Source organism: Canis lupus, chromosome 30, assembly GCF_003254725.2.
Source record: "Canis lupus dingo isolate Sandy chromosome 30, ASM325472v2, whole genome shotgun sequence".
NCBI lineage: Eukaryota > Metazoa > Chordata > Mammalia > Carnivora > Canidae > Canis > Canis lupus.
The window spans coordinates 16,363,872-16,388,092 of record NC_064272.1 but is presented as its reverse complement, the minus strand read 5'-3'; the positions used below and the strand labels follow the sequence as shown (position 1 = coordinate 16,388,092).

At 41.3% G+C, this 24,221-nt stretch overlaps 1 protein-coding gene and 1 long non-coding RNA gene across 3 annotated transcripts in view; one reads left to right on the top strand and one right to left on the bottom strand.

Annotated features, from left to right (window-relative positions):
* Positions 1–23,301, bottom strand: part of SLC27A2 (solute carrier family 27 member 2) — a 40,587-nt gene extending 17,286 nt beyond the window's left edge. The window contains exons 1-4 of the mRNA XM_025472824.3: positions 22,735–23,301; positions 13,231–13,440; positions 8,557–8,715; positions 6,298–6,422 (exon numbers count right to left, since the gene is read on the bottom strand). Of these exons, the coding sequence (XP_025328609.3) occupies positions 6,298–6,422; positions 8,557–8,715; positions 13,231–13,440; positions 22,735–23,212 (972 nt within the window). The 5' untranslated portion in view covers positions 23,213–23,301. The remainder of the gene's footprint in view (positions 1–6,297; positions 6,423–8,556; positions 8,716–13,230; positions 13,441–22,734) is intronic.
* LOC118352883 (uncharacterized) lies at positions 1,610–14,589 on the top strand. 2 transcript variants are annotated; one of them, XR_004810782.2, is made up of 3 exons: positions 1,610–2,055; positions 2,618–2,737; positions 14,472–14,589. It is a non-coding gene; the product is annotated as an uncharacterized LOC118352883 (long non-coding RNA). The 2 variants fall into 2 exon arrangements; XR_004810783.2 differs by lacking the exon at positions 14,472–14,589 and adding an exon at positions 4,443–4,939.
* Positions 23,302–24,221: the final 920 nt, after the last annotated feature.

Below are 24,221 nucleotides of genomic sequence, written 5' to 3'. Positions count from 1 at the left end.
TTAGTGCTCATTATGATTAGTGTCAGCACACAATGTTAGTACTTATATCATTGACTATATTCCTTCTGTGGAACTTTTTACTCCTATGAATTTTTTATACTTGGAAGTTTGAATCTTTTAATCCCCTTCACCTATTTCACTCATCCCCTCACCCCCTTCTTTCTGGCAACCACACCACTTTGGTCTCTGTATTTATGATTCTGTTTTTTGCTTGTTTGTTTATTTTGCATTTTAGATTTCACATGAGTGAGATCATATGGTATTTGTCTTTCTCTGACTGTTTCACTTAGCATAATACCCTCTGGCTCCATCTTTGTCATTGCAAATGACAAGATCTCATTCTTTTTTTATGGTGGAGTAATATTCATATATATATACATACATATATATTCATATATATATACATCATATATATACACACACACACATATATATATAATATTCTTCATCCATTCATGAAGTTTTCTTGTATTGCTTCTTTGATAATATCCTCCTCTCCATTTTTTCTGTTTTATTTTCCTGATTTTCTATTAATTGGTTGTTGGACTTCTTGGATCAATCTTTTAATTTTTTTATCTTGTCTCCCCTCACATCCATCATTTTATCTTTCCTCCAATTTTCTCTAAGATTTCTCAAGTTTATCTTCCAAACTTAATTATTTTTTTATTTAAAAATTTATTATTTTTTATTTTTAAAAATATTTTATTTATTTATTCATGAGAGACACAGAGAAAGAGGGAGAGACATAGGCAGAGGGAGAAGCAGGCTCCAGGCAGAGAGCCCAATGTGGGACTCCAACCCGGGACTCCAGGATCACGCCCTGAGCCCAAGGCAGATGTTTAACCACTGAGCCACCTAGGCGTCCCTCTTCCAAACTTTATATGAATTAAACAAGTTACATCATATTTTCATTTTTAGGAGATTTTATTAGTTTTTATTTAACAGCATACTATTCTTCTCTAACAGCTCTGAGGATATTGATTATAAGTTTTTGAAAGTTTTCTCCTGCTCTTTGAATTGATGCTGTCTCTTCTTTTCTTTTGATGATATTTCACACTGGAGGCTTTCCTCAGGTGTCTGCTGATCCTTGAGGTCTGTTCATATTCAGAAGTAAGGCAACTAAAGATGTTTGTATAGCTTTGTGAGCAGAGGGAGTGGTATTGTCAAGTGGGCTGCACTGTCCTATGACAGGGCAGTTCTACTGAGAATTAGACTTCCATATTCTCTTGCCTACAAGCATAAGTTGGCTGCTGGAGTTCTAGAAGCTGTGCAAGGGAAGGGCACTGGTAGCCTCTCTGGTTAATAAGTAGGTATTTACTCAATCTCTATTTTCAGTGCTTCACCTCTATCTTCCTCCTCCACTGGTGGGGTCCTTGAATTCAAAGCTCTTCTAGGTCTTCTCCAGAGAATCAAGCTCTATTCGTATTTGCTGCCTCTGATTTCTCAGTTTTCAGGAAGTCAGTCTGCTTCCTTCTTGTTGGTACTAGCCTCTTAGGTTTCACCCCTCTCAGTCCACGGCGTCAATGACCTTTGTCTTTCAGCTGTGTATTATGTAGTTTCCTGTGGCAATGTCTCTTAATTTCTAAGAGATGCAGCTTGTATGTCTTTTTCTTGTTCTTGTCTTTGGGAGATTTTTCAGGAGGTGAAAAGCAGAAGGCATTCACCACCTTAGAAAAAATTCCTGAGTTTCTGATCTTAACAACTAATATGCTACACGTCTGCCTGGCTCCCCTAGGAGAAAAGAAAGCACCCAATAACAGGAATGGAAAGAAGAGGATTTCTCTGCTTTACAGAGTCCTTTCTCCCTTCAGTGCATCTTCCCACTGAAGCCAAAGGGACTGTCTAAAACCACCATCTCCCCATCACTCTTCTAAGGAAGGCCTTTTAGTGGTGCTTTGTCATGTTCACATGAGTCTCAGCATAGCAAAACCCTTGTCACCTGAGCCAACCACCCAGTCTTGCCTCCAGCTATATGCTTGAAGCTTGCCCTATGCCAGGTCCTTCATTCTACTCTGCATGCACTGTTCCAGAAGACCTTCTTTCACTGCATGGCTGGTAAGCTTTTCTGCACCCTTTGAAGCTCACCTTTTGTAGTGAACCCTCTCTGATTCTTCTCTTTCCCTCTTTTTGTTTTTCTGCTTTCTTTCTCTTTTTTTCCTTGCCCCTGGCTTACCCCTGAGAGGTCAAACAGGTCACTCTCCACTCTGCTGCTAAATACCCCTCCATTGTATTTTCCATCAGAATGGAGGTGATGCAGAGGCAGAAATTTTAGGCTGGGAGAGGACCACGGAGCTTATCTGATTTTGGGGAGAAGGCAGATGATACTAGGAGGTAACAATACGGAAGTAAGCTATTCAGCAGTCCCAGGATTCTAGTCTATCTTATTTCCCCTTCCAAATATCATGACTTCTTTGTGTGGCTCCTGGAACTCTTTTCTGGTTCCCTTTTCCTTCTCCTTCTCCTCCTCCCACCCTGGTCACATGCCTAGAAAGCACCACAAAGCTTCATTTAGACTCATTCTATGGCTTAGTCCCTAATTGGGCTAGAGAAACACTGAGCTTTAGCAGTATCTTGTTCCAATAAATTTTTTTTTTCCCTAAATGGCATTGCTTTTTAGGCAACTACACAAACAAAATGGGAGATGACAACTATACACTGTGGGAAATGAACCAGACTGGCCTTTCATTGTAAACAGGTACTCTGGATGCTAAGGCCCAAATATAACAATGGAAGACAGGTAAGACGGATAAAGAACTTTCTGCAATAGCACTGTAAAACCACTAGTTGACAACTCTGCTACCCTCCCAGTGCAGAGGGAGAGAGAGAATCTTAAGTAGGCTCTATGCCCAGCATAGAGCACTACATGGGGCTCCATCTTACAACCCTGAGATCATGACCTGAGCTGAAATAGGATGCCAGATGCTTAACTGATGAGCCACCCAGGCACCCCTAGGTCTTTTTTCCATTTTTGAGATAATTTTTGTTTAAGCATTTTATTTTACTTAATATTTATTTTTTTATTTTTTAAAGATTTTGTTTATTTATTCATAGAGACACACACAGAGAGAGGCAGAGACACAGGCAGAGGGAGAAGCAGGCTCCCTACAGGAAGCCTGACATGGGACTCAATCCGGGTCTCCAGGATCACACCCCAAACTGCTGCACCACCGGGGCTGCCCAAGCATTTTAGATAAACATCCAACTTTAATCTTTTGCATGTGGATATTTAGTTTTCCCAGGATCATTTTTTGAAAAGACCATTCTTTCCCCACTGAATGGTCCTGGCATCCTTGTCAAAAAAAATTTGACTGTATATATGAGGGTTTATTTCTGGGCTCTCTATTCTATTCCACTAGTCTGTATTCTGTCTTTATGTTAGTATCATATTGTCTTGATTACTATAGTTTTGCAGTAAGTTTTGAAATTAGAAAGTATAAATCTCCCAGTTTTGTTTTTCTTTTTCAAGATTGCTTTGGCTATTTGGGTCCCTTGAGACTCTATATGAATTTTAGGAGAGGTTTTTTTTTTTTTTGGTGTGTGTGTTTCCACGAAAAGTGACATTGGGATTTTGATAGGGATTGCATTGAATTTATAGGTCTCTTTGGGTAGCAGCAACATTTTAACAATATTAAATCTTCCAATCTGTAAACATGAGGTATATTTTCATTTATTTATATATTCTTTAATTTCTTTCACCCAATGTTTTCTAGTTTTCATTATACATGTCTTTCACCTCCCTGGTTAAGTTAATGCCTAAGTACCTAAGTATTTTATTCTTTTTGATGTTATTGTTTTTTTAGTTATCTTCTCAGATTGTTCATTATTTGTGTATAGAAATACAACAGATTATTGTGTGTTGACTCTGTATCCTGCTATCTTGCTGAATTCATTTATTAGTACTAATTTGTTTTAGATTTTATTTATTTGACATTTGACACAAAAAGAGAGAGAGAGAGAGAGAAAGAGAGAGAGAGAGCACAAGAGCGAGAGCACAATAATGCACAAGCAGGGGAAGCAGTAGGCAGAGAGACAGGGAGAAGAAGACTGCCACTGAGCAGGGAGCCTGCCTTGAGTCTCCACCTCAGGACTCTGGGATCATGACTTGAGCTTGCAAAGACAGATGCTCAACCAACTGAGCCACCCAGGCACCCCAATACTAACAGTTTTTTGTCTTAAGGATTTGCTATATATAAGCTTAAATCATTTAAAAAAAGTCTTTAACTAAAGGTTTTTTTTTTTGAGATAACTTTGATTATTCCTTACAATTCTTATAAGTATTTTTAAGACAAACCAGAACTCAGGGTGGGGGAGAAGCAAGAGCAAACAGAAACTCCATATTCTCTAGATCTGAGATCATCCATGAATTATACAACAAATCATAATATATTTTTTTCATAATATATTTTGAAGATATAAAACCCCAATCTAATTTTATTTTTCAGCATCTGAGACAACATTATGAGGAAAGAGAAAGGTGGAAGTCTTTATATGTGTGAGCATGTAAGCCTGAAAGAACTACATAAACAAGTTTATTTTTCTCAAGTCAACACACCCTCCCCCAGGAGACTTCTAACTGACAAAGGGGGCCTTTAAGGCAGAGAATAAAAGTTAAACAGAAGGGCCCCATATGTATTTCTGGGTTTTAATAGAGAGGCATGAAGTCTTGAGGGCCAGATGGGATACTAATGTGAAAAAAATTCAATACTGGCTTCGACAGAAATTGCTGTGGGATAGGTCCTAATCCAGCTCACAGCTAATTATGACTCTTATGAAACTATTGAATCTGCTGCCCAAACCAGAATAATATGTGCTAAGCCTAAACATTTCAGGGAAACATATTACTTCTCTTAAGTTGATCATATATCTTTCAGAATTTAGAGGTACATTCAACAAAGCTTGTTGATGCCTAGAATATGCCAGATACAGATCTCAATGCTGGAGATCTGACAGCAAACAAAGCCCCTGGTGCATGGAACTTTCATTTAATTGAGGGAGGTAGACAATAGTCATATAAACCTGTACTATGCCAGGAGAGACAGTACTGTCTGTGAAAAGCAGTCACACACGAGATGGATGGTAAGGGGTGAAGTGACATATTTGTTAATTAGTAGGAGGGGCCTCTATGATGAGCTGACATGTGGGCAGAGAATGACTGAAGTGAGGAGGGGAAGAACTGGGGCAAGAGCATTCTCTACTCTTCCTATGTCACAGCAGATGTTATATAAAGTGAACATAACAGGTACTTATAGATGGTAATTTATCAGTTTAGTCATCATCTGAGTTTGTTTTATGAGGACTGAAAGGACTAAAGGAAGCAGGATCTGGTGAGTTTACTGCATTATCTAGTCTAATGATTCTCAACTGGGGTTGATTTTTGCTTGCTAGGGAGTATCTGGCAATGTCTGAAGACATTTTGATTATCATAACCTGGGGGGAGGGAGAGGGTATTACTGGCATGTCCTGCATAGAGGTCAAAGATGACACTAAATATCCTACCCTGCACCGAATAACTTTATACAGCACAGAATGGTTATGCCCAAAATGTCAGCAGTGCTGTGCTGAGAAACCTTGATTTGGTCCCCAGGCAGGCTGCCGGGCCCCTGATATGAGTTGAGGAATTGGCAGGAGAAGTTCTTTCAAAAAACCCCATCAAGATATCTGGATATCTGCAAAATGGTGGATCCAAGGCCTCTGGAGTAACCTTGAGGCAACTGCTCCAACCTTGTTGACAGACTTAGATGATATCAAAACCACACAGGGATTTATTCAAGCAACATTAAGTAGAAGTTTCCTGTCTGCCTGTGGTATAAGACAAAGTAAGGATACAAGTCCCTGCCATCAAAGACTTTATGTCCTAGGGAGGATGGATGGTATTAAGACAAATACCTGCAATGTGACAAAGCCACAGTGGGTAGAAATCAAATGATGTAAGGGAAGGGAGTAATGACTTTTGTTATAGTGACCCAAATAGGCTTAACATATGAAGCATCATTTGAAATGGGCTCTGACAGTGAGTAGACTTGAAACAGGTAGCGAAGGAAGTAAAGGATCTGCTAGGTAGAGGGTGAGATGTGAAGACAGGTAAAGAGGTGAGGAATAACAATACTAATAGCAACTGCCACCTAATAAATCTCTACATGATGGGTATGATGTCAAACACTTTATTATGACATGCAATTGTAGTCTAAACTGAAAACTGAGAGATATGCAAGTATCAGCTGAAGCCTTGCATGACCCAAAGTAACCTGAATTCCCATATTACCTATCTCAAAAAGAATGAAATATGGGGAGTGTTACCTGGGGTGAATTGCACAAATACCGAAGAAGTTCACCAATATACTGAATAACAGTGATGTTATATTTTCTGCAGTCATCCCAAAATTGGCTGGCTGAAAATTTGTCCCGTAAAACAAGAGTAGCACCTACAGAGAAGTGTATATAAAGTGTTAATAAAGAAATGCTATTAAAAACCTCTCTGGTTATATTTGTCATTTTTGAAAGGTAGAAACTTAAATATGAATTATAGTCACAAACAATCAATCTAGTGGGGGAGAGACACACGCAGACATCTAATAAAAGTCAGTGTATAATAAATATAGAGTTCAAATGAATCCCTAAGGGAATGTGAATGAGTGTGTGTGTGTGTGTGTATGTGTGTGTATTAATTCTGCTTGGTTAAGAGCTGAGAAAGGCATTTTTTGGAAGAGGTAGGATTTGAATTATGTCTTGAGCAATGAATATGAAGAAAGATGAGAGAATTCCAAGCAGAGGAAACAGTGTGAACATAAAGATAGGGCAGTCCTGAAGGTGCGGGAAGATAGCCAAGACTCAGTTGGCTTGTGACTAAAGTGAAGGAGAGTGAGTGAGTCATGGGAGAGGAACCTGGAGAAGCAGCTAGGGGTACCATCATGGAGAACTTGGAAGGGCCAGGTAGAAGAGTCAGACTTAACTATGCAGGCAATGGAGAACCAGGGTCTTGAGCAAGTAGGAAAATTATTCTTTGATGGGTGAGGTAGACATAATGGCTCCCAAAGAAGTACCTGTTCTAATCCATAGAACCTGTGAATATCTACCTTACATGGCAAAAGGGACTGTATAGATGTGATTAAGTTCAGGATTTTGAGATGGGAAGATCAACCTGGATTACCTAGGCGGGACCAGTGAAATCATAAATGTCCTTGTAACAGGAAAGCAAGCAGGTCAAGGGCAGAAGGAGATGGAATGAAAGAAACCAAAGGTTGGAATGATATGTTTGAAGGTGGAAGAAGCAGCCACAAGCCAAAGGATGCAGGCAGCCTTTAGAAGCTAGAATAAGTAAGAAAATGGATTTTTTCCTAGAGCTTCCAGAAGAGATGCAGCCGTGCTAACACCTTGATTTTAAGACTTCTGACCTTCAAAACAGAAAAAAAAAAATCTGTGTTGTAAGCCACTGAGTTTGTGGCAATTTGTTACAGTAACAGTAGGAAATGAATATAATGGGTAAGAATAATACATATCAGACCCAATGTAATTATAGGCATGGAACGTAGTAAAGTGAAATGAAAAACTTGTGTTTTTTCACACTGTAAGTTTAGCTTTCTCCTAATGATACAAAAGTCTGATGTTCTAAAAGAGGAAAAAGTTTTTTAAACACTACTTTTTCTTCTTTAGAATGTATTTATGGTACTTAAACAAATGTGTGAGGAATGGGGTTTTCCCTTTGGGAGCCTCAGAATGCTCCTGTCCTTGAAGATTCCAGCTGGATGATCAGGCCCAGTCAGTTATTCCTGGCTGATGTGGTGGCTGGTACTGATGCTGGGGTAAGTATTTTATAGCTGATCAATAAGTTGGTGAAGGAAAGACACAGAGCCTTGGGCAATCACACATGCATATATATATATATATGCATATGTGTTATTATATGTACATATATGATTCGTTAAAATGAAATGCCATGTGGAAGAAAAAAATCACGTATTTTTGTTTTTTAGTTTGGAGAGTTAGAGATGCCTTTCTGGGGGGTGGACATTGGGCTAAGCCTTAATGTATATAAGAGGCATAAAGCCGACTGAAAGGAGAAAAGATGGCAACTCTAATCTGAATGGTAAAATTCTGGAAGGAAGGAAAAGAGATGGAAAGCCGGTTATTCTGACCGGCACTGAGGAGCTGTGGGAGCAGGGAAGAGCAGAGTAGGATGGGGACAACTAAGGGAGAAGTTTAAATCAGATGCTGATGGAGATCCACAGCAGATTTCTAAAGTTGGAAATAACAGAGGGGAATTGTTTATGAGACTTAAGAATCAAGTGTCTTAACCTGGATGAACATATTTTAAAGATGTTTCCTTCTTGATATCTTGAACAACTGTAGCATTATATTATCAGATAAGTAGGCATGAGAAAATATAGATTATTCTAGATACTTGCTGGTGATGTGTGAGTCAAAAAGCCTTGTTATTAACATAGAATTAAACGCTGTTCCTGGAAGACAGGAAAGTAGCCAAATTTTGTATTACTTTCCCTGTGGAGCGCATATGAATGTGTACTGGACTCCAGTGCCTTGTTGACAATAAAAACTCACCAGCCACGATACATCCATGGAGGCCTACTATAAGCGCAGCACTATGGTACAAGGGTAGAGTGGTATAGATGACATCATCTTCCTTGATCCCGCTTACATAGGCAAAGCCAGTTCCGTACCACAGGCGTTGGTGATTAATCATTGCGGCTTTTGGGAGTCCTTTGCAAAGATACAAGAGAAGGCACAAGTGAGCCAACATTGGCCATTCATACATACGGTCTGGGAGAGAGATCTGGCTTAGGAAGATCCATCATCCAATGGCTAGGGAATTGGATAGGGGAGGGCCATGATCAGTTACACCAAGAGTCAGCAAAATTTTTTTTTGTAAAAGAGCAGAGAGCCAATGTTTTAGGCTTTGCAGGGTCATATAGTCTCTGTTAGAAATACTCAGCTCTGCTATTGTAGCTGATAGCAGCCAGCCATATAAAGGAATGAATGTAGCTGTGTTCTGATAGAGCTTTATTTACAAAAACAGGCGAGGGGGCTGTCTTTGGCCCACAGACTGTAGCTTGCTGACCCTTGAATTAGATCGTTACTACAACAGCAATTTGAAGAGAAAGGCATGAATGAATGTCTGTCAAATTTTTGCTCTGTGCCTACTGCCTAGCACAGTATTTTCAAAATTTCATTTAGCACCCATAATTAATAGGATAAGTAAAACTATATTCTCTAATCCACAGATGAAAAGGCTGAGATTCAGAGAGATTAGATTTTTCCATTCCCATTACTATCCTTCATAACCACTTTTATGAATTTCTTAGCTCCTCTTCTAGAGTTTCTTTACATAAATACAAGAAAATATGAAGAGTTGCTTATTTGTTCTTGTCCTCCCCTTCCTTAAAAAAATGCTGATTTTTTTCTGCACTTCTCTCTCTCTACTTAACGATGTATGGTGGAGAGCTGTCCAAATTTATACAAAGAAAAGTCCCTTATTTATTCATTTATTTATTCTCTCTCAGTTGCATCAAGTCCTTTGTATGTGTGTATTATAATTTATTTGCCTATTTTGCTATTGCAACCTGGTCCACATAGTAGTTTACACTATGAATGATGCTGTATTTGTAGGATAAATTTACTGAAGTGAAATTGCAGGGTCAAAAGATACATGTCTTTGTAATTTTGGCCCTGCCACATTGCCAGTTATATGGGCTGTCCCCATCCACTCTCCCACCAGCAATATCTGAGTGGATCTGTTCCTCATAGCCTTGGAGAGGTATGCTCTCAAATGTTGGGGTTTTTGCCAATCTGAAAGGTGAAAAATGGTATCTCAGTGTAGTTTTAGTATATTTTAATTTCTTTTTTTAAAAAAGATTTTATTTATTTATTTATTTGACAGAGAGAGAGAGAGCATACAAGCAGGGGGAACAGCAGAGGGAGAGGGAGAAGCAGGCTCCCCTTGGAGCAGGGATCCTGATAAGGAGCTCGATCCCAGGACCCTAGAATCATGACCTGAGCTGAAGGCAGACACTTAATTGAGCCACCAAGGAGACCCAGTATATTGCAATTTCTTAAGTATAATTTTCATAGCTTTCTTGTAAGACTCTATTAAAAAGGATATATTTATATTGTTTTCCATGGGAGTTCAGGAAGTCATGGGAGGGCATGAAGCCATTACTAAGGGGCACAGGCCTAGAAGTTAAGACCTGAGGGGGTAAATGGACTTTATAAAGAAGGCAGTTCTCTGTAGACTCAGATCCTTCCATACTTGATGGCACCTTAGCTAGGGATTTGCCTAAGAAACAGCAACTCATTGTAAGGCAGGGCAGTATGGTCAACAAACTACCATAACTGTAAACACAATTCAAAATTCATTTTCGTCGACAGTCAGCCAGTGGCGTTATATTAGTACTAATGCCCCATTCTACAATAATATTAAGAAATAGAGGAAAGCACCAATAATCAATTGTATTTACCATAGAAAAGAATTGTCTGGATTGTAAAAGTTCTAAAATGTATCTTTAAAAAAGAAATACATACACTTTGCTGCTTTGAGTTACTTTCAGAAATTTCCTAAGATTTTGTATTAATGAGGAAATAGGAATATTTGGTAACTATTATATGATTTTGTGTCAATGGTCTGAGGAACAGGGAAAACATTTTGCTTTCCAATTGCTTAAATGGTTCTTCTTTTTTAAAAATTTATTTATCTTTTTAGATTTTATTTTTTTATTTATGAGAGATACATAGAGAGAGGCAGAGACATAGGCAAAGGGAGAAGCAGTTTCTCTGTGGGGAGTGTGATTCAGGACTCGATCCCACGACCCGGGGATCATGACCTGAGTGAAAGGCAGACGCTCAACCACTGAGCCACCCAGGTGTTCCTACCTTTTTAATTTTTTTTTAAGATTTATTTATTTATTTCAGAGAGAGAGAGAGAGAGCAAGCACAAGTGGGAGCAGCAAAGGGAGAGGGAGAATCTCAAGCAGACTCCATGCTGAGCAAGCCCAACGCAAAACTCAATCTCATGACCCTGAGTCATGACCTGAGCTGAAACCAAGTCAGATGCTTAACTGATTGAGCCACCCAGGCACCCCATGTTCTTTTAATTAACTTTTACAAGAGTAACTTGGCAAATAATCTTATTCAGAGATAAGGAAAAAAATCAAATAAATATCAACCCAATTATCTTTCAATTAAATATAGATTCTGAATGTGGGATTAAATTAAGGAGTGTTCTTTTTTTTCTCCCTCAAGTGGGTTTTATTTTCTATTTTTTTCTCAATTTTTATTTATTTATGATAGTCAGAGAGAGAGAGAGAGAGAGAGAGAGAGAGGCAGAGACACAGGCAGAGGGAGAAGCAGGCTCCATGCACCAGGAACCCGATGTGGGATTCGATCCCAGGTCTCTAGGATCGCGCCCTGGGCCAAAAGCAGGCGCCAAACCACTGCACCACCCAGGGATCCCTCAAGTGGGTTTTATATTTGACTGCCAAAACCTACAATGTAAAGTTCTATACTTGCGCAGCATTAAGACTAGAACTCCCTGTAACTAAGCTGTAACTTTTCTCAATCATTTCCCCATTTTACCATTCTATTAAGAAATGAAGATAAAAGTCCCATATATCCAGGTAGTGTCTGTATGTAGGAGAAGCATTCGGTTAACTATGTCATTCCATTATTCTGTTGGCATGGCAATTTATAACTTTTGACTGATAGAGGATAGATAGACATTATGCTTTGGGCATTGGTTTTAATTTTTATTTATTTATTTATTTATGATAGTCACACAGAGAGAGAGAGAGGCAGAGACACAGGCAGAGGGAGAAGCAGGCTCCATGCACCGGGAGCCTGACGTGGGATTCGATCCGGGGTCTCCAGGATCGCGCCCTGGGCCAAAGGCAGGCGCTAAACCGCTGCGCCACCCAGGGATCCCAAGGGCATTGGTTTTAATATGTCATTCTCAGTCTCCCTTCCTCATTCACTTAAAGAAAATACTTAATTAAAGTAAGTGTAAGAAAGGAAGTCAATATTGAGGTTCAGCTCAGGTCCAGAAACTGGGCCAATAGATGGGTGCTGAGGGTCTGTCCAGGGAAAGGAGGGAGGGCCTAGAGGCTGATGTAGAGATAAAAGACTCAAAGGAACCTTTAGGCTTATTTATTATCAAATTTTCAAATTAAAATTTGAATCAAGAGAAAAGATACACATATTTAATTTTCCATTATTAATAAGAATGATCAGCATGTTGGTGCTGGCTTCCTGCCCTTTTAAATATATCCCTAAGGACTCATATTATTACATTTTGATAATATTTTCTCTGGCCTTGGGTTAGGCAGATGCCTCATGTCCGTCAAATAGAAGAATTGGGAGGTATTGTGGCAGAGAGGCCAAATGTATGAGCTGTGCAGTCAGCCTACCAAGGAGGATCCTGACAAGTTACCTTGAGAAATTCTTTACCTCTGTAAACATCAGTTTCTGGATCTGTAAAATGTGAATAAGAATGGCACCCGTCTTAGGGATGGTGGGAGAATTTTATGAACACAGACTATAAAGCTGATAGGAGAGTGGCTGGTACATTCTATCTTAAATATTGCCTGTTCCATATAGCAGTTCCAATAACACTCTTAGTTGGCAGTGTTCTTCCTTAGTGGCTCCTAAGACTACAGCTTAGAGTTGAAGGTATCCTGGATTTAGTAATACAGTATTTTATTTAGGCCCCGGGCTAAAGCCATCTTGTAAGATGTACCAAACAGCTCCAAGTCAGTGTTGCATGGGAAGATGGTGATAAAAATATTTATGTAAACATAGCTTCCATTATTGTCCTGTCATATTCTTTGGTGTCCCATTTATAATTGGTTATACATTTTTTTTAATTGGTTATACATTACATATAGACTTGGGGTATAAAGATAGTCAAAATCCAACAATCATTTAAAAACTGAAAACCTATTCAGTGCCAAATTTCATCTATTATCATAACTGTTTTTGTATTTCTTGGTTAACTGCTTTATCCATTTCACATACCAATTATGGGAAAGTATGTGTAGGTTGGAGAAACCCAAATGGGATCATGTGCTATGAAATAAGATCTGTTCTCACAGGCCAAGAGCTAAATCCTCTAAAGTATTAGTTATCTGATAAGTTTTGCCAAAGGGAAAGAACATTTAAAAACCTAACTCAACATTTAACTCCTTCAGAATAAGTCCATTTCTTTGAGGATCCTTTCTTTATTTTTACCTGTAGTTCCAGAAGTATAAATGTATAAGGCAGGAGCGGAAAAAGTGACTTCGGACCTCCACGACTCTGGAATAGCTTCTGTTGACACTTCATCCACTTTGTCTAGTAAAGAGTTGACCCCATCTGTGTTAGAAGTTCTGCTCACATAGTAGATGGACACGTTATCTTTTTTCAGGCTTGGCAGCACCTCCTCAATAGCTTCTTGTAGTTCTTAGCAAGATAAAAAAATCCAAACAAGTTAAATTAACTCAGTAAAGTTCTATTAGGGCACTAGGCTTCATATTAATTTTGTTTTCAGCATAATCATAATTTTTGCTGAAATGGGTAGATGTGACAAGTAGTGCTTATAGTTCCATAATTTTAAACATGGAATTTCCTAGATTTGAAAATATCACAAGATTCCAAGATTTGAGGGAAAGCTAAGTTTTAATGGTTTCCTAGTAGCAGATAGTTGGTTGCAATTTGTCTATACAGACAAATGGACATGTGTATAAAAACCAAGATGTGTAAGTGCATAACTTACATGCATGTCTGGTATACATCTCAAAATACTCCAGAAATGAATCTAGTTATTCCCAATAGATGTGCCCCAGTGATGAAAAAGAAAAAAATGAAAATTTTAAGGTAGGAGACGAGAAACGAAAGCAAGGCAGCCATGATAACTAACAATGATAGAAACCAACTTTATATACACACATTTTTTTTAATATTTCAGTAACAAAAAGTTCCCCTAGGAAAATTCAGCCCCTCTGAGAAATAAGCTCCAAATTTCATAAGCACATTTTCTGGTCTGAGAAAAAACAGGACTGATTAGCATGTTTTTCATACTCTAGGTCATCATATAGTAGTAGGTTTTTAAAATCATTTGAAGTGACCAACATTAAAAAAAAAATAGAATGAAACATAAATTTTCAGAGTACATCACACACAGCAAGAGCTAAGTTCTATGTCAGTTACATGAGTGTGTGGATACTGAATCACAAACAAGTATTTTTTTTTACTCTAGGCCAATGGCAAAAAATTTAAAAGGCATTTATTTAATATGCAAATCACATTTCATGTTTGCTGCTTGATTTCTGTGCCCTTTAATCATAAGATGAGATGGCCTTTAAACTTACTTGTCTTGAACTTGTGATAACTGAGATGAGTATACTTATTCTTAATAGGAAAGTGACCCAATACCCCAGGGAATTACCTTGGGGAGGCTATACCTAATTCATGTTATTTACTTTGTTTTTCAGATGTTTGTGTTTGATGTCTTCATCAAAACAAGAAATATCATCTGGATAGATTCATTTAAAATTTTTTTTAAAACACTTTAACTAGAGGACTCATGCACCTGGTAAAAATAAATAGTACAAAAGAGTTTATAGTGAAAATCAACAGTTCCATTCCCTTTCCCTCTTTACAACTCAACCTGTGGCTTACAGGCAATCACTTTCAATTTTTAAAAATTTGTTTCTTCTAAGAGTATCCTCTCTATCACCAAATGATGTGCTTTACCTGCTACCTCTTAACTGATCAATTTTCATCCCCACCCTTGATTAACTCCCGTCCACTCCCAACAATCACCATTACTACTTTATGTTGTCTAGGTTAATAGTATTTATAGCTTTTCTGATACTTCAATTCCATCTTCCCAGCTTTGTTTATGGGTTGGTTCTAAAAGCTGAACACCAACAACTGGGATCAACAAGATTGTGACTATGTAAATATTATTCACTGCAGAGTTGAATAACACACTATAATCACATTTCCTTTCATGAAGTTTTTCCCTTGAGTTTCTTGGCTATCATTCTTTAAGATTCTATTTACCTCAATTGTTTTCCACCTCCACCAGATCAGATTGCTCTCTAGTCCCTCTGCACATCAAAATATTAACCAAAAAATACTATTGTTAAAGAAACCAGAATGGTCAGAATGGTGACACTATTTCTTGCCACTGCGTTGGTTCAGGTGCTCAGGGAGGAAACTCCCTTGATCGTCCCAATAGTCTCCTGGCCAATCTTCTTGACTCTAACCTCTCCCTGATTCCAATTTATCAGCTACATTACAGCTTCTTGTTATTGTTCTCATTAAAATCTTTCAATGGCTGCTCACCCCTTGTGGTAGAGTCTACTTTCCTTATGCAGCATGTGAGGTCCTGAGGTTGAGCATGTGCGCAACTTTTCTGATGTCTCCTCGTACCATCTCTTGACCCCATTCATCTAACCACACTGATCTATGTGAACTGACTTTACCCACACTGTCACAACTCATGATCTTTATCCAGATGGTTTCATCTGCTTTGAGTGCTGTCCTACATCCTGGTCACCTGGAAAGTTCGAGATCACACTTCAAGACTCAGTCGTGGTGGCGTTTCTCTCTGTTGTCTTTCCTCCCCCTGCAAAGTGGGGTGTTCCCACAGGGGCCTGCATATATTTCTGTCAGAGGATTAGTACATAGTGCAACTTGCTTTTTCTTTTTCTCCTTAATTAGTGAAAACTTTGAGATTAAGGATCATAACTTTAAAAAAAATATCTTATTTATTTATTCATGAGAGACACAGAGAGAGGCAGAGACACAGGCAGAGAGAGAAGCAGGCCCCATGCAGGGAGCCCGATGTGGGACTCCATCCAGGGACTCCAGGATCACACCCTGGGCTGAAGGCAGACATTCAACCACTGAGCCACTCAGGCTTCTCTAAGGATCATAACTTAATCATCCTCACATGGCTGACACTAGATGAGTGCTTGATAAAAGTTTATAATAGAGAGAAGTTGCACCAAGTATTGTGTTTGGGGAGAAGAGACAGAAGAATATACTAAAACTGTTGATTTTAAAGGATTCAGATCTTATAATACTTTGACTTGGTAAAAGACAACCCAGAGGCAGTGTCATCTAAATGGAGATCTGAAATATGAACTTTCATCTTTCAGTTCAGAAACTGAGCATGTTTCTAGCAGAGGGAATAGTTTACGCAAAGGCCCAGAGGTAAACAGCATGATGTCAAAGTAACTAAAAGAGGCTAAAGTTGACTGGGGGAAAGAAGGTTGGGAGAAGAGGCCAGAATGCAGGTAGGGACCAAGTCCCTGGCATAAGTCTGGGCAAATGGATTGCAGGTAAGACCATGATACATTTTTCTTTTTTTTCTTTTTAAAGACTTTATTTATTTATTCATAGACACAGAGAGAGAGAGAGAGGCAGAGACACAGGCAGAGGGAGAAGCAGGCTCCACGCAGGGAGCCCAACGTGGGACTCCATCCCGGGTCTGCAGGATCACACCCCAGACTGCAGGCGGTGCCAAACCACTGCGCCACTGGGGCTGCCCCCATAATACATTTTTCAGCATGAAATTTACATTCCATTTTTTTAAAAAAAGAAAATGTAATTAAGCAAGTGTCATGCTTGATCACAATTCAAGCAATTTGGCATCATCCATCTTCTACTGCATTCATGTTCCTATCCAGCTTTTGGTTGGCATTTAGTTTGTGATACCTTTCATAGAAGTCCTATCATCTGAAGGAAAGGCCATTGCTCCTGCCCAACACAATTTCCCTACATGTTCTCTGGGCTGCTGGTGTAGAATTTGCATTTGGGCATTGACTTGAGGTTCCAGTGACTCACCAACCATATTAGGACACACCTAATCTGTCTGATAGTAGCAGCCTTCCTTTAAACTAGAGGTGCTGATATAAAAACTGAAATTTGAAGGGAAATTCTGGATTTCTATAAACTATCATTTTTATATTTAGTGCCTTTCTTTAAGTCTTTTATAAATACAACTGGACCTACATGTTTTCTCCTTTGCAAATTTTGTGTAGTGTGTGTGTTAATTCTTACTGTGAAGTCTGCTTACTGAAAAGTGGCAATCAACGAGGATGCACAAGCTCTACTTGGCACAGGCTGAGCTCTTGAGAACTCTGTTCTGAGATTTACACCTAAGAATGCATTTGGTAATGACATCTGTCAGATTGCAGGGGAAGCAGACTAGATAGAGGGCAATGTTGGACATTAGTGCAGCTACACAGTGACCTTGTTCAACTGATTCTCTGATCCTGTGGGGACTTTGGGCCTGGGATGGCCCTTCAGGATTGTCCCAAACTAAGGGAAGTGGACTGTACTTTCACCCCTGCCCATGAACCAGTTGTTGGATGCAGGCTGGGAGTGGTAGTGCTTGACTTTGGGCACAATGGTGCTCTTTGAACAAGCGCGAGTCCTGGAGAGGGTCCTGGATGAGAGCTTCAACTGCCAATGCTCCCAGCAGCTGAGGAATGAGCATCTCAGTCCTGAAGGGGGGATTTGGGTTGTCCATCACAGCATCCACTACACTTTGCATCATTACTGATAACAAAGCCTTACTCTTTTTATTTGTATAGAACAATTTGTATAGTATCACATCACATAATTTTCATGAGAACGCTGTGATACAGATACAGTAATCCTGTTCCTACACATGAAGACAGAGGCTCAGTGAGCCTATGTATAGAAAGATACATATAAAATAAACAGAAATAAACTAGGTTTATGGGATTTTTGCACTCTTACACTAGCCATTCAAGTTCAAGTTTTGAAAGAGTGCCTTACTTTATATCAGATGCTGTCTACTCGACCTTCTGCTCAGTTCTGTTAAACAAAGCATGTGGATCTCCCTTTTAAGGGTAATACTGACAATATTTTGTTCATCTGTTTTGAAAAGCATAACCTTGAGTTTTACTGAAGCTTGGGTGTGAAAACAATATTCACAGAAAGTGGTCTGAATGGTGTAGCGTAGATCTGTTGGTACCTCATTAGTCGAGGTTTAAGTTGTGGATTGAAATAGAACCTCAGAGAAAGCAGTGCATACTTGAGTGATGGAAAATTGAGTGATTACATTTCCCTCCCTTCCTTAAAATCTGTTTTGTTTAAAAAAAAAAAGGGAAATCAAGGTAGCATATGAAGTTTCTCTGCCTTTCTCCCTTCCTTCCTTCCTTCCTTCCTTCCTTCCTTCCTTCCTTCCTTCCTTCCTTCCTTCCTTCCTTCCTGAATAAGAGAAGAAGAGAAATTTATGACTGCATGGGCCCATTACTAGAAAGCAGGGAGAGCATGCAGTGGCGAGCTGAACCAATCTTCATCACCAAGGTGGCAAGATACTACTGGCTAACCTGTCAGCTTTCTGATAGGAAAGATAGGAACAATCTAGCAGCTTGTTCTGCTACTTGACTGCCTCATTGAATGGATATCTTACTGAATTAAATAAAACACCCCAGAAATGTTTATCAAAAAAAGTAGGATCTGAAAAGGAGGCAGTGGAAGGAAATGTGCTTTGATCAAAATCTCAGGATGACTGTGAAATGGTCGGGATTGAGGCTTATCTTTCCTTCATTCAAAAAGGCAACCGGGATGAGCACTGGGTGTTATTCTGTATGTTAGCAAATTGAACACCAATAAAAAAATAAATTTATAAAAAAAAATTGAAAAAAAAATAAAACAAAAAACAAAAAAACAAAACAAAAAGGCAACCGAATCACAAACTAGTTCCTAACAGTCTTCGGAGATAGTCTGAAAACAGTTTTTCAAATGCCATTTGTAATTGTGATTTGGTATTTTTAACATTGCCAGTTTGGAATTATAGCATTTAATAACCTACTGTCTAGGGCAGCCCGGGTGGCTCAGCGGTTTAGCTCCGCCTTCAGCCTGGGGTGTGATCCTGGACACCCGGGATCCAGTCCCACGTCAGGCTCCCTGCATAGAGCCTGCTTCTCCCTATGCCTATGTCTCTGCCTCTCTCTCTGTGTCTCTCATGAATAAATAAATTAAATCTTAAAAAAAAAAACCTACTGTCTAGTCCGTACATCAACACAATACATGTTAGAACACCCCGCAGATAGAGGCATGCAATCACCCGTCTCCCTCCCCACACAGAACAAATCGCGCTGCGGTCAGAAAAGTGTTTAATCAAGGTTAAGTCCCACAAGGAATAAGTAAATCTTTAACAGGGACATACATACTCACCTTTATGTACCTATATAGCTTCTTTTTTTTTTTAAAGCATTCTTTTTTTTTTTTTTTTTACTTTATTTATGATAGGCACACAGTGAGGAAGAGAGAGAGAGAGAGAGAGGCAGAGACACAGACAGAGGGAGAAGCAGGCTCCATGCAGGGAGCCTGACGTGGGACTCGATCCCGGGTCTCCAGGATCGCGCCCTGGGCCAAAGGCAGGCGCTAAACCGCTGCGCCACCCAGGAATCCCCTTATATAGCTTCTTAATGCTATTTTTCATTTCTCTTAAAGTTCTTATTTATGGAAACCCTTGCTTTCTAAATAGCCCTGGAATCAAGGGTAATTCTTTGTCATGAGGTTGCCAGGTTATATCAAGACTTACATAATTGTTATCATTTGGTATCCATAAGCAACCCTGTCACCCATCTACCAGTTATCTACTTCCCTATTTGCATCAGAGGCTATGGGAAGGTCCTTTTTAAATACTGGACACTTACACTCAATGTGCAGCATAATCTGAACCCTAGCTTTCTTCAGATTCAATCACATTAACACCTGATTTAAAGTGGATTTTGCTGGGGATCCCTGGGTGGCTCAGTGGTTTGGTGCCTGCCTTTGGCTCAGGGTGTGATCCTGGAGACCCAGGATCAAGTCCCACATCAGGCTCCCTGCATGGAGCCTGCTTCTCCCTCTGCCTGTGTCTCTGCCTCTCTCTCTCTCTCTCTCTCTCTGTGACTATCATAAATAAATAATTAATTAAAAAATTAAAAACAAAACAAAACAAATAGTCACGAAAATTCACAGCAACTGGATCAATCTTCATGATAAATGCCACTGTGCTGGTCTTTCGCATAGACTCCAGAATCTGATAGCTAGTTGGAAATCACGAACTCTTACTAGTCCACAAGCCCTGAGGCTGAAGTTCAAAGTACAGAGTTAAACTCTGTTGAATTGTAGCCACTGCAATATTTCTAAAACATCTCACTTTTATGTACTATGTTTAGGTGGTGTAAAAGAATAAGTGCCTTGGAAGTGAATAAACAACAAAAAAACCCGCATGGGCTCTGTTCCCAGCTCTCTGTTGCTAACCGGCCATGTGACTCTTGGGCAATTGATACCACCCTTCAGAGCCTTTGTTTTTTTAACCACATAAGATAAGCAGAAACTAGACCGTTTCTCAAAGCCTAGTCCTCAGACCATTTGCTTTAAAATCGTGGGAGGGAACTTGCTATAAAAATTCAGATTACCGGGTCAAACCACAGTTCTACTGATTCAGTGCTTTTGGGGGAAGGGGCTCAGAAATCTGTTTTTAATTTAATTTAATTTAATTTAATTTTATATTTTTAGAAATCTGTTTTTTTAAAATAAGGTTATCAAGCGATTCCTGTGCACATTAAAGTTTATTTTCTAAACATTTTTGTTGAAGAATAACATACTCATTAAAGTTAGAAGATTATAGGATTAGGATTTCTCTCAGATTCCTTCCAACTTTAAAGAATTCTAGGGGCGCCTGGTTAGCTCACTTGGTTGGGCATCTGACCCTTAGTTTTGACTCAGGTCCTGATCTCAGGGTTAGGAGACAAGTCCTGTGTTGGTCTCTGTTTTCAGCCGGGAATCTGCTTGAAGAGGCTCTCTCTCTGTCCCTCTGCCTACTTCTTCTAATCTCCCTCTCTCAAATGAATCTTTAAAAAACAATTCTAAGAAGTCCATTCAGCACCTTTATACATAAGCATCTTTAAAAGCACCAAACTTTGGACTTCATGTTAACCTCCTTTGTAGGTCAGAGCGTAATTCTGCATGACATACCATGGTTTCTGAGTAATCGGGAAAGATGGAATGTTTTCCAAATGTGTGGCTTCTCTCAAAGGTCAATTTATTGCCAGAGTGCTGTTAGGTACACTGGATAGTTTGGTTCAAATTGGATCTGAGTGTCCACATTTCACATACTCTCCACATACACAGACCTAAACATAATGCTCAATGGCAGGGGACGATTGCCTGAGTGGGAAAGGGGATACCTGGTTGTGTTTCTGACTTGATTACAGAACCAATATCTGCAGTCCCTGACCTCCCTCACAGGGAGACTGAGGTACTATGCAGGTAAACAGCATTTAAATCTCCCCTCAAATAGGAAAAAGATCACTGTGATAATAACTCTTTGGAACCAAAAGGTTTAAGAGTCTTCCCGTTACTAAGAGGTTAAGTTGTCTCTTTTCCCAGGCAACTAGAAATTGTTGGGAATTTTCTTGAGGGGATCACTCTCTTTAAATAACTTGGCTGCCTTTAAGTTGATCTGCTTTTAAACATTTTCACAAAACCTTCATTTTCTGGATGATTTTATGCTACATAAAACAGGTGGGACAGTTTCTTGGTTTCCCATGAGCAAGCCAACATTTTTCTGCAACACTAGGCAAGATGCTTAGCTTGCCTCAGTTTTCTTAGTTATGAAATCTAGGGGGAGAGCAGAGGATGCTCCGCTCATCAATTCCAGCTCTAACACTACATCCGTGTAGAAGAATGCAGCACGATGGGATGTGGGGGTGGGTGGGAATTCATGGACTTTGAAATTGGATGCAACTGGGCTGGGATTTTAAGATTCAGTTTTCTCAACTGTCTAACAACTGATACCAACTGTAATCTCTGAGAGTAATGAAAGCACGGAGCATAGGGGTTGGCACAGAAAGGCCTTCCTGGTTCTCTATTTCTTTATGGCTTTCAGCTCACACCTGGTTGGGCCTCCCCTTACTGACAGAGTGAGAAGCAACTCCTAGTCCTTATTCCCTTTCTAGGAAGGAAAAGCAGCAGTCCTGTGGGTCACAGGTTCTTGGTTTCTTCCTGGCCTGGTAACCACTAGAGCAAGAGGTTGCCACTTTCAGGTCTTGTTGAAGTGTGGCAAGAGGTAACTACAGAACCAAAGATCACTTTGGTTACAGAAGTAATGGGGGCTTCTAAGGGCACTGCAGCAGATCCCTAAAGTCTTCTTGGGGAGCAAGTGGGGTAACCTTCTCTCTGCAGGGAGAATCTAGAAAGGCATTTCAGAGCTGGAAGCAGCCGTGAAGATCCTCCATTAGAGGAGGAAACCAAGGAACAGAGAGGGAAAGTGACTTTCTCACGATCACATAACGAATCAAACAGCAGAGATGAGAACATTCTGTACGCTCTGGAGTTCACACAAGACTCTGCATTTTAATGCAGTTGTTGTCAGTATTTGCTTAAGAGCTTGGATTCTGGAGGCAGATAGCTCTGTGACCTGGGACATAAGCTCTGGCCTCAATGGTCTCATCTACGAAGCCGGATAGTAGACCCTCTCCGATGTTACGCTTAAAAGGCACACTTGGCGCTTAACACAGTGCCTGGCACGGCTTCCACAACGGGATGTTCTAAGGATCAGCGTTTTGGGGGAAGGGTTGCCAGCCCCTTCCTCTACACTTCCAGTTCGCATCTGCATCTGAACTTCCCTTTCCAACCCCCTACACCACGGCGTGGCGGGTTTGTCACGGTGCGGAGGAGCCCATCGCCAGGGCCGGCGCTCCCCGGGCTCACCTGGCGAGGCCAGCAGCACCTTCGCGCCGCAGCACTGGAAGCAGTGCAACAAAGACTTCCCGCGGATGTTGCAGTTGAGGCACGCCATGGCACAGCCCAGTTTGGCCAGCCCCAGCCACAGCCACACGTAGGCTGGGTGGTTGCCCATGAAGATCGCCACGCAGTCTCCCTGGCGCAGGCCGACGTGGTCGCGCAGCGCCCGCGCCACCTGGTTGCTGCGCCGGTCCACCTGCGCGTAGGTGAGCACCTCGTCGCGGAAGAGCAGGAACGGCTTGTGCGGCAGCTGGCGCGCTTTCTCCCTAAAGAGGTGCTGGATGGTGCGCACCGGCCGCCTCCGCCCGTAGCTGCGCACCTGCCGGGCCACGCTGGCCAACTGCAGAAAGTGCCGTACGTCCTGGAAGAAGTAGGGGCAGCAGAGGTTCACGGCGAGCGGCAGGAGCAGCAGCCCCGCCAGGGCCGTGTAGACGACGAGCAGCATGACGGTGGCGGGGCCGCCTGTCCCCGCGAGGACAGTGGGTGCGCTCGGGGCGTGCAGCGCGGCGGCGGGGAGGGCTGCGGGCGGACGGCAGGGGGCGGCGGCTGGGGCGACGGGGCGTCTGCGCTGCGGGCACCCGGGCGGCGCTCGGCAGGTAGACCGGAGGCGGGACTGCGGGGGCGCGGGGCGCGTGCGGCCCGCTGAGCCCGCCCTTTTGTGGGTGTGCAGCCACCTGGGCGCGGGCCGCCCCAGGGAGGAGGATGCTTGGCGGCTCGGAGCTGGAGCGAGGCGGGGGGTGGGGGGGGGGCTGTGGGTCTGCCTTGTGACCCAAGTACTTTAAACTTTGGAGCCACAGCTACCTTGTCAAAATGGTGATGACCAGACGCACTTAGCCGACGTTGGGATCGGAGGAGTTATTGTAGGCGTAGGGTTCTTCACTGCTACCACCAGCAGAAGGCCTTCTAGAAATGACGCACTGGGGGGTCCCTGGGTGGCGCAGCGGTTTAGCGCCTGCCTTCGGCCCAGGGCGCGATCCTGGAGTCCGGGGATCGAGTCCCACATCAGGCTCCCTGCATGGAGCCTGCTTCTCCCTCTGCCTCCCTTTCTCTCTCTATCATGAAGAAATAAAAAATTAAAAAAAAAAACACCTTAGAAATGACGCACTGTTAGTATTAGTAAAGCGCCTTATAAATGTGAGAGAGTCTGGTTATTAATCAGTCATGGGGAGCAGGTGCCACTGGTCCCAGAGGCTTTCCACCTCGTCTCTCCCTGTTTTTCAGATTTGTACATCCCCACCCCCTCCTCCCCCGCCGCCCAGTTGCTGGTCAGTCTAATGTGACAAGGATTTTCAAGGTTGAACAGAAGCCACCAGCGGTTGTCACCCTGACCTCATCCCAGTCCCTGGGCTGTGGGTAGGGACAGGACACTCTGGTAGGAGTTGGCCCGGGCGGGCCCAGCCAGCCCAGACTGGGGGTGAGGTAGGGTCACTGACGCTCTGCCAGCTGAAATCAAG